Consider the following 10,343-nt stretch of genomic DNA (forward strand, 5'->3'; position numbering starts at 1 on the left):
TTCAGAACTCTATAGGACATGAATTATAAAACATGTACTATCTTCAGAAAAATGTGAATGAATGATATAATTATCCCTTGAAGGTATCTCAACTACATACTTTATCTTAATCAAGTTAGAACATAAAATGGTTCTGATTAATCAATGAAAAGCCTCACTACATCATTTGTTCAGTATTCAGTATGATATCTTACACTGGTGTGAAAAACCACTGAAAGATTACAATAATGTGATTTGTAATACCCTTTTAAAGTACATCAACTTGGTATTTAAAAGCCCTCCTATTTTAGACATCAGTCTACAATGAGGTAGTCTGACAACTATTCAACTAAACAACAATGGAAGACTTCTGAAGCTGCAAAATCAAGTCTAGTCAGTTTTTAAAGTAGTGTCTGTATTAAAATTATAGGGATGCAGCTCTTAGCAACAATCTGAGGGGAAAAAGCCTTAACCATCCTTGGTCAGTAAAACTGCAAGAACATTTGTCTTTTCCTTCAGGTGACTTATCAACCTAACATCTGTATATGAGGGCAGGTCCCTCCCTGTCACTACAGGTAACTCTTCCCACACCTCCCTAGCAATCTCCATATCTCTAAAACAGAGGCAGGTAACTGAGACACCTAAGGCAACATTTAGTGTCACTCTGCTCCTCCCCTGACTTGTGGCTTCTTTTAAAAAGTATCTTACAAAGAGTATTTAAGTGCTTTAAAAAGTCACTTTCACAAAACACTACCTAGAGAGCTCGTAAATCTTTCAATAATTGATTTGCTTCAGTAAACTGTACCAAATGAACACAACTACTTATGAAAATATATGTAGTCCAGGCAATATAGATTTCCTATTCAATGTACTAGGAAAAATTCAGAATTCACATTATTAGAGGAACTACCATAACTGATTCAAGAAAGCAAAATATTTACCAGGTGCAAGATACTTCGAAATCATTCATTACTATACTTCATATAAAATGAACCCTATCTTAAGCAAATCCACTAAGCAGGGCCACAAATGTACACAAAATGTAAGTTCGAAAGGCGATATAATTTTCAAAGAGTTTCTTTATTCCAAATATGACTTGTGCACGACTGAAAGAATCCCTGTCTTTAACAACAAAAATCCGCATTCGTAGTGTATTACAGAACAGAGCATAAACTATTTTTCTATAAAGGTATGAATAACTACTCACCTCCATTTCTACAGCAGCCGTATTCTGGTCATAATGACCCATCAGATTAGGGAAAAATGTCATGTTGTAGGCCATTTTCATACATCTGGGAACAATAATTGGTTCACAGGTGAAAAGACTGTGCCCTCTTATGAGGGGTAGAAAAACATATGTCCACAAAAATATGAACATTTCCATTTTCTTCAAATTCCTGTTTTTACCACATGGCTTGAATTAATCGCTCTTTTCATTCTCCGATTTCCATCCAAAGATAAAATGTTCAAATTCCTCATTTCATTATTTCACCATTTTGAAAGAAGCTCATTTCCTGAAAATGAGTTCCAGGTCAATTACTGTAAAAACAATCAAGAGAGTATATCAGCAACATCTGTCATAAACACAAATGTAGACATCCAAACGCAACGTTAAGATTTTTACTATAGGTAACTAGCATTGGAAAAACGGCGGAAAATTCCATCCTATCCAGACACTCTTCCACCTGTCTTGGCCCAGGCTACATCATTTGCTGAGTGGATGATAGATTTGTGCTGTACCGAACACAGGGTAAAAAGGGGCATTGGATGACAGAGATGGAGAAGTAATGCAGGGGGGTTGAGAATAAATTAAAAAAGATTAATAGAATCGCAAAATTTAAGAGCCCCTGTTGGATATTTTATTACACACAAGAAAACTGGGTCCCAGGGAAACTCTAAGACATTTTTAAGAGTTCTTAAAATGTTTAAAGACTCTAAAGAGCCCGTTTCTGTGGCAGTCTTCTAGGGAACTACTTACTTTTCTGTTTTTCAAAAGAGAGACTTCCAGATTCCTACCTGGGGAGGAGCGAAACTAGTTTTCGTGGGCTTGGAGTAGTGATCCCACCGAAAAGGAAAATACGCAAGTCTGTCCCAAGAAGGCGACGGAGTTTCTGTGAGAGGAAGGCTGAGGGCCCCGAGTCACGAATGACCGCACCCCTCACCCGCCAAACACACACACCCGTGTCCAGGCTTCCAGCGCCGGGCGGGGTAACTCGCCGCACACCCCAGACACCTGCCCCAGGCCTAGAGCCGAGCAGTAGCGTCTCCGGCCGCGCGGGAACCCGGCAACACCTTTCAGGAGCTGGCCCCAACTTCGCCGAAACTTCTGCGGCCGTCCCGCCGCCGCCTTCCCGGCACCTGCGGCTCTGCGCGCGCCCCCAGCCCGCCCCGCACCCCTCGAGGCCGGCTGGGCTCGCCCTGGGATCCGCCGGGCAGCGGCCGCCCGCCTAGTCGGGGCCCGAGGAGCCTGACCTCGGACGGCCTCCGAAGGCAGCTCTCCCTAAGCTCCCCGTCCACCACGCCGCACCCCCGCGACCTGAGACGGCTCCGGGGGTGTCCGGGACTCCGGCCGCCCAGGGAGCCGCGCGGGGAGCGAGAGCTGAGCGATCCCGCGAGACTGCGCCGCCGGGGCCGCGGGCAGGTCTGGGCCCGTGGCGGCGGCGGCGGCGGCGGGCCTGGCGCTCCACCCGAGCTCCGCCCGCGCCGCGCCGCGCCGCGCCGGCCGGGCATGGCCCCGGGAGAGCCGGGGCTGGGCGGGGGCGGACGGTGTGCGGAGCGAACGGTGCCGGGCGGCGGAGGGCCGGGCAGCCCCCTCCACCTTGCCGTCTGTTATGGTACCTGCAGGACGCGGCTGTGCCCTATCTCGCTGTCCTGCTTGGAGGCGTTCAGCCTAGAAAGACTTTTTTTTAAAGCTCTTGGTGATCCCCCATTTAAAACTTCCTTTAAAAGAACCCACTTCATTTTGGATTTCAAGAGCCAAGAATTTTAAATGGGCCAATTTGCTCTGTAAAGTCGATTGTCCAAGTGACCTTAGTTGGAAACTGAGTAACTTCCTGTTTAACTATATTTGTTTTTAAAAAAAGCTTCTGTTGATTCGGGAGTCTAGTCACCAAGTAGAGGTACAGGTGGGAATGGGATTCCAGACCAACAGTTTTATTGATTCAAAATTATAATAGAAAAGTTAAACTTCTTTAGAAGGCCACCTAGTACCAACTATGACCCACATCATCTCATGTGCTGTACCTAGTCATGGCTCCTTCCCTCTTAGCTACTGCCTACCACACATCTTTTTACTACAGTTCTGTCTTTCCCAGAATGTCATATAGTTGGAATCATACAGTATGTAACCTTTTCAGATTGGCTTCGTTCAGTTAGTAATATTCTGCCATGTCTCCTCTTGGCTTGATAGCTCATTTAAGTGCTGAAAACTATTCCATTGTCTGGATGTACCACAATTTATCCATTACCTGCTGAAGGACGTCTCGGTTGATTCTAAGTTTTGGCAATTATGAATAAAACTGCTATAAACATCTGTGAGCAGGTTTCGTGAGGACATTTCCAATTTTTGCGGGTTAATACCAAAGAGTGCCATTGCTGGATCATGTGGTAAGAGTATGGTTAGTTTCTGTAAGAAACTGCCAAACTGTTTTCTGCAGTGACTGTATCATTTTGCGTTCCCACCAGCACTGTTTGAGAGTTCCCATTGCTCCACATCCTTGCTAGCATTTGGTGTTGTCAGTGTTCCAGATTTTGATCATTTTAATAGATGTGCAGTGGTGTCTTGTTTTAATTTGTATTTCCCTGATGTCATATGAGGTGAGCATCTTTTCATGTGCTTAGGTACCATCTGCATATCTTCTTTGATGAGATGTCTTTTAAGATCTTTGGCCTATTTTTTAATTGTGTTTTTTCTCTTATGGTTGAGTTTTAAGAGTCCTTTGTATATTTTGGATGACAATCTTTTATTAGATATATGTTTTGCAAATATTTTCTCTTAGTCTGTGGCTTATCTTTTAATTTTCTTAACTTTATCTTTCACAGAGCAAAAGTTTTAAATTTTAATGAATTCCAGCTTATCAATGATTCCTTTCATGGATTGTGCCTTAAATATTATAGCCAAAAAGTCATCACCAAATCCAAGGACTTCTAAATTTTCTCCTATTTTACCATCCAGGAGTTTTATAGTTTTGTGTTTACATTCAGCTTTATGATCCATTTTGAGATAATTTTTATGAAGGGTGTAAGATTTCTAACTAGATTCATTTTTTTTGCATATCGATGTCTAGTTGTTCCAGCACTGAAAAGACAATGTTGAAAAGACCATGTTTGCGCCATTATATTGCCTTTGCTCCTTTGTCAAAGATGAGTTGATTTTAGTTATAAGAATCTATTCCTGGGCTCTCTATTCTGTTCTATGAATCTATTTATTTATTTTTTGCCAATAACACACTGTCTTGATTACTGTGGCTTTATAGTGAGTCTTGAAATCAGGTAGTTTCAGACTCTAACTTTGTTCTTCAATATTGTGTTGACTATTTTGGGTCTTTTTCTTCTCTACATAAACTTTAGAATCAATTTGTCAGTATTAACAAAATAACTTGCAGAGATTTTGATTAGGATTACATTGAATCTATACATCAAAATGGGAAGTACTGACATCTTAACAATATTGAATCTTCCTACCTGTGAACATCGAATATCTCTCCATTTATTTAGTTCTTCTTTGATTTCTTTTGACACTATTTTGTGGTTTCCTTGTGTAGATCTTCTATATATACATATGTTTTGTTAGATTTATATCTATGTATTTCACTTTTGGGGGTGCTAATGTAAATGGTACTGTGGGGGTGTTTTTGGTGGGTTTTTTCCCCTTTTTTTTTTAAATTTTATATTCCATTTGTTCATTACTAGTATATAGGAAAGTATCGACTTATGTTAATCTTGTATCCTGCAACTTTGCCATAATCACTTATTAGTTCCAGGAGTTTTTTTCAGTTGATTGTTTTATATTTTCTGCATAGACAATCACGTCATCTGTAAACAAAAATAATTTTATTATTTCCTCCCCATTCTATATACCTTTTATTTCCTTTTCTTGTCTTATTGTACTAGCTAGGACTTCCAGTATGATGTTGAAAAGAAGTGGTAGGAATGGACATCTTTCCTGGTCTTTCAGGAAGGTAAACTCACAAAAGTGAGGGGGTCCCCCAAAGACTGGGTTTCCGTGGAGTTTTTAACTCTCAGACTTGTCCACACAGCCCCAGCAATTCATCAGTTGTAATTCAGATTTTCATAACCCCTATTCAGGTTTCTCCTCATGGGTTTCTTCTCCATCAAGTTGTGATTCTCTGTATTTTCCTGTCTCTCCAATTTTAGGATAGCAATTTGCTTTGTGACCTCAACTCTCTGACAGATCTTAGAACTGTTGCTTTTTAGTTCATTCAGTTTTTTTACTTATTAGGATATAATGATGGCTTCTAAGCTCTTTATAGCTCTTCTAAGACAGGCCAGAAATTCCAATTCTTCATTTTCTAAAGTAAATATTGTTTTAAGAATTTGATCGACAATTCCAGTTACTACTACCTTAGCAGAACAGTTTCTCCGAGTTAAAATTAAGTTAAAAAATTCCAAGAGCTACATTAACTCAGGAAAGTTATATAATTTGGCATTACCGTTAATAAAACACTGATTATATGAACATCTTGATAACAACATAATTAAGTGATTTTGCCGAAACAAACAAACATAATTTGTAAATTGTGTTAAGTTTTTATTTTATTACTTATCCAAACATCTCCAGCTCATCACCAGGCTTGCGGCCACATAATAATAATTAAATTCATTCATCTTTGATAGCTGCCCATCTTCACTAAAATATAGCTTTATACATTAAAAGAATTTCATATTAGGATAAAGTTGGGAAACAGAAGACATTTTATTTAACAGTTTGTTAGTTTGATTTGTGGCTTTTAACTATGTAGGCATGTAGTACAGTGTCCTCCTTTGTCCTCTTGCTGGGGCCTAGAGCCATATGTGGGTAGACCCGCTTGTGACCTGATAGCCAGGTATTAGGGACTTGAAGAGCAAAGAGCAGTCGGGGGCCTCCAGCTGGAGGAGGCTGGGCTGAGGAGAGACAGAGAAGAGAACAGAAGGAAAGAGAGGAACTTGGACTGCGTGGGCTCCTTTCTTCCTGAAGTTCTCTCCCAAACTCTGCCTAGCCCTTGAAGTCCTACCCATGGCTCAGTGCCTCCAAGTAACATGTGTGAATTTGATGGCTATTGACTTAATTTAGGGAAGTCTATGAACAAAACATAGAGGATAGCCTTTATTTAAAAACTTTCACTTAAAGAGCATTACCTGTCGTTCCCTGCTCTAAAAGCTAATTGCTGCAGTTGTGTAGCGTAGCAATTAACCTTTTGTGGTTGTATCCATTATGGCTGTCCAGAAATAATATATCCAGTCTTACTAGAAAATAGAAATTTCAGTAGTAATATGACACTGCAGGAAAGAGCCACATATTTTAATGACAGCTTGATCTATAAGATTGCCTCTTTGGAGCTCTGGTATTGTCATTTGCAAATGAAGAGATTCATTATGCTAAAGAAAAACAGCTTTAGCTCTACTTATGCCTTGAGTTACATTTTGTGCCTGTGAGCTTACTGTTTGATTTTGTTTTTAGTGGCTTCAGTATCTACCATCTGGTCATCTTTAATATTTAATATCTTATGCTTTTTTCTAGCAAAGCAGCCATATTAAGTCAAATATTAGAAATGTTATTTTCTCTAAAGTTTTAGCAACTAAAAGAAGGCTTCTGCCTCAAATTTAGTGGTTTAGATAATAACTAAATTAATTTCCTTTGATATGCAAAACCAACTTTACCCCTAATTGTGCTTTATGGGTTGCTAATGACTATATATGATTTTTTAAACTGCCTTAAAAACAAATGGTATAAATATGTGTTATAGGGTGATAAGTGAAGGAAAATATGGAATTAAATTTTAGAGGAAGTGGAATTAAAGAAATTCACTATTTTTTTGGTTCAATGGAAAAAATTTTGTAGAGGAGATGGGCTTTTGGGAGCAACATGAATGTAAGATTATTGAGAGATTTGGTTTTCCAGACATGGTAAATAGATTGGGAGACAGTTTAGAGGTGGCAACAGGATAATTTGCTACAATATATTTTGTACGTTTTCACTTGAAGGCAGAAGCAGATTTACCATAAAGCTAAGGAAGCTTAAGCTTTAGGGACCTTTCCAAAGCTCTATCTAATTTTATTTTTGAAATCTTACATTCTTTTTTTTAACTATGTCTAACTCTTTTATAAAGAGTCCCTCAAATGGCAGAACCTCACAATCGGAATTCAGTCCTCTTAAAAGGAGGAAAATAGTATAACAGAGACCAGGGAAATGGAGTAACTCAGGTGGATTTTGAAGCCGTTAAAAACAATTTAAAAAGTTGAATTGATTTCTTCTAGGAGAGGGGTAATGGTGGCTAGGGAGGCTGCTGACCTATGTTCTTATGAATATTAAACTTGTAGAACTGGTTAACTTTTGTTTGTATAACTTTGACAAAACTTTAAATGTTTGTTTGTTTGTTTGTTTGTTTAAGGGGAACTAGAGCACTGAGCTGTACATGTACATGCAAGTTCTTTACTGAAGAGATCTTCCGGGTAAGCCCTGCTAGTCTGTGTCCCTCTGATCTAGAGTCCTTTAGTGCCAAAGGAGAGTAGTTCATGGGAAGAGGAAAGTCTCCCACAGTTCTTGTCCTGGCCGTTAATGATGAGGAATTTTTTTCTATCAGAGAGTTTTCTTTATTATCCTCTCCTGTGGCCTGGATATCCCCGCCGCGCCACACCCCCCGCCCCCGCCCGCCGTATATGAAAATAGAATTCACACTCAAGGTGGATTCAGCCTCTAAATAAATCTACTAATGAACAACTAAAACCACAATAAAAACGAGTCAATTTTGGTCTCTTTTTAAATATAATTTTGGATGATCACTTTCATTTTTAACTTCTTGTCTTTTACTTAAAAGACTATACTTTTGTTCAAATCGAATGAATTATAATCTTAAGAATTTTATTTTAAAAAAGAGAGATGATTTAAACAGGAATGTTATTAATAAAATATTTCCATTTTAGTAAAAACTCTGGATGAAACATTGTATTGTAATTTGATGAATAAATTCATTATAGTAAAAATGACAAGAGAATTACATGGGCATTCAACAACTAGAGACAGCTGAGATTATAAAAGCAATTATCTGGGCTTACTATAGTTATAAGACAAATATGAGAGTTACGGAATGTTTTCCTAAAATTTTTTAATTGGCTGAAAACAGAAACACAATTGTCAGGTCTAGGCTTGAGCTGTGTGAGACCAGGATACATTAGGAGAGACAGAGATGGGGAGGAGAGATAAAAAGATGTATTCCCAAGAAGGTATAAGAAACTAACATTAAGTCCCTTGTGGTTGGTTGGAATTAGTAGTGTCTAAGGCAGAGGCTGATGTCCAAAGAGACTCTTACTTATTGAGCAAATATTACCTTCACAAAAGCATTTTGAAAGAAAACAGGAAAATTTCACAATGTAGTGTATGTATAACAGCAAAGGACAAAAACAAAATAAAAACAATGCTAAAAACAACAGCAAGATACCACCACACACTTATTAGAAAGATCAAAATTCAGAATGCTGATAACACCAATGCTGGTGAGGATGCTAGTGGCAATGTCAAATGGTACAGTACCTTTGGAAGACAGTGTGCAGCTTCTTACAAAACCAAACCTACTCTTCTATACAATCCAACAATCATACTCCTAGGTATTAAATGAATTGAAAACTTATGTTTACACAAAAAGCTGCACACTGATGTTTATGTAATGTTATTTGTAATTGCCAAGATATCCTTTACTGGGTGTTATGGACTGAATGTTTGTTTCCCCCATCCCAAATTAATATGCTGAAGCCTTGACCACTAATGTGATAGTATTAGGAAGTGAGATCTTTGGGAGGTAATTAGGTAAGAGATAAGGTCATAAGAGTGGGGCCTTCCATGATGAGATTGGTGCCCTTATAAGAAAAGAAATGAAGAGGAATTTTCCACTCAAATGGCTAACCTTGTAATCAGCTCTTTGTTCTACTTAAAAACATGCTTGCTGCATAGGTCGAAGGGGAGGGTGACCTCGAGATTAAGTGAAGACTCACCATTCCCTTTGCTTGTTCTGTCTAGATAACAGATGTATTGCCTAAATTCCCGTTTGAGAATCTTAGGAGCCAATCGGCCCATGCCAGCTGTAACTGTGTGGATAAACCCTAAGTAAAGTTACCCCCAAGCTCGGGGCCCAGATCTTCAGAGCGCTAGCTCTTCTGGAACCACTGGCGTAATAAGCCTGAGTTCTCCAACTCTCCGAGTGATGCTTGGTTTCTCGCCGGTCTGATTTTTCTGCAACAGAAAGAGACACCAGAGTTTTCTTTTTCCACCATATAAGGATACAGCCAGAAGGCGGCTATCTGCAAGCCAGGAAGAAGGTCCTCACGAAAACCAAATCCACCGGCACCTTGGTTTTAGACTTCTCAGCCTCCAGAACTGTGAAAAATAAATGTTTTTTGTTTTTTTTTTTTAATGTAATCCACCCAGTCTATGGTATTTTGTTATAGCAGCCCAAACTGACCGAGACAGTAGGTGAATGGATAAATAAACTGTTGGACATTCAGACAAAGGAACATTATTCAGCACTACAAAGAAGCTACCAAGCCATGAAAACACATGGAGGAAACTTAAATACATATTACTAACTGAAAGAAGCTAATCTGAAAAGGCTACATACTGTATGATTCTGACTATATGACACTTGGGAAAAGACAACACTATGGAAAAAGTAAAAAAGATGAGTGGTTGAAAGGATTGGGGGGAGGGGAGAAAGGGATGAATAGGTGTACAAAAGATTTTTAGGACAGCGAAACTATTCTGTGTAATACTATAATAGTGAATAGATGTTATTATATATCTATCAAAACCCATAGAATGTTCAATGCCAAAAGTGAACCCTAATATAAAGTATGGACTTTGGGTGATACTGACATGTCAACGTAGGTTCTTCAATTGTAACAAATATACTGCTCTGGTATGGCATGTTAGTAGTGGGAGAGGCTGTGCATCTGTGAGGGCAGGCGTATACGGGAACTCTCTGTACTTCCCACTCAATTTTGCTGCAAACTAAATCTGCTGGAGTATAAAGTCCATTAAAACAAAGAGAAAAAGAAAAAGAAAGTTCCACGAAAACGTCCCAGAATAAGACTGACATTTTGCTTTTGAGGGCCTGATGGTTAATTTAAAGGGGCAGAGGAAGTTAGGGTTCCTA

At 39.0% G+C, this 10,343-nt stretch overlaps 2 protein-coding genes across 2 annotated transcripts in view; one reads left to right on the forward strand and one right to left on the reverse strand.

Moving 5' to 3' along the window:
- Nucleotides 1–2,539, reverse strand: part of FZD6 (frizzled class receptor 6) — a 28,859-nt gene extending 26,320 nt beyond the window's left edge. The window contains exons 1-2 of the mRNA XM_039853994.1: nt 2,452–2,539; nt 1,187–1,518 (exon numbers count right to left, since the gene is read on the reverse strand). Of these exons, the coding sequence (XP_039709928.1) occupies nt 1,187–1,363 (177 nt within the window). The 5' untranslated portion in view covers nt 1,364–1,518; nt 2,452–2,539. The remainder of the gene's footprint in view (nt 1–1,186; nt 1,519–2,451) is intronic.
- Nucleotides 1,424–10,062, forward strand: LOC120595685 (translation initiation factor IF-2-like). Its single transcript, XM_039853995.1, has 4 exons — nt 1,424–1,518; nt 2,272–3,585; nt 7,590–7,650; nt 9,212–10,062. The coding sequence occupies exons 1-2, from the start codon at nt 1,442–1,444 to the stop codon at nt 2,966–2,968; spliced, it is 774 nt and encodes a 257-aa protein (XP_039709929.1). The 5' UTR covers nt 1,424–1,441; the 3' UTR covers nt 2,969–3,585; nt 7,590–7,650; nt 9,212–10,062.
- The last annotated feature ends 281 nt before the right edge of the window (nt 10,063–10,343 follow it).

This window comes from Pteropus medius, unplaced genomic scaffold (assembly GCF_902729225.1).
Source record: "Pteropus medius unplaced genomic scaffold, Ma_sr-lr_union100, whole genome shotgun sequence".
Taxonomy (NCBI): Eukaryota; Metazoa; Chordata; class Mammalia; order Chiroptera; family Pteropodidae; genus Pteropus; species Pteropus medius.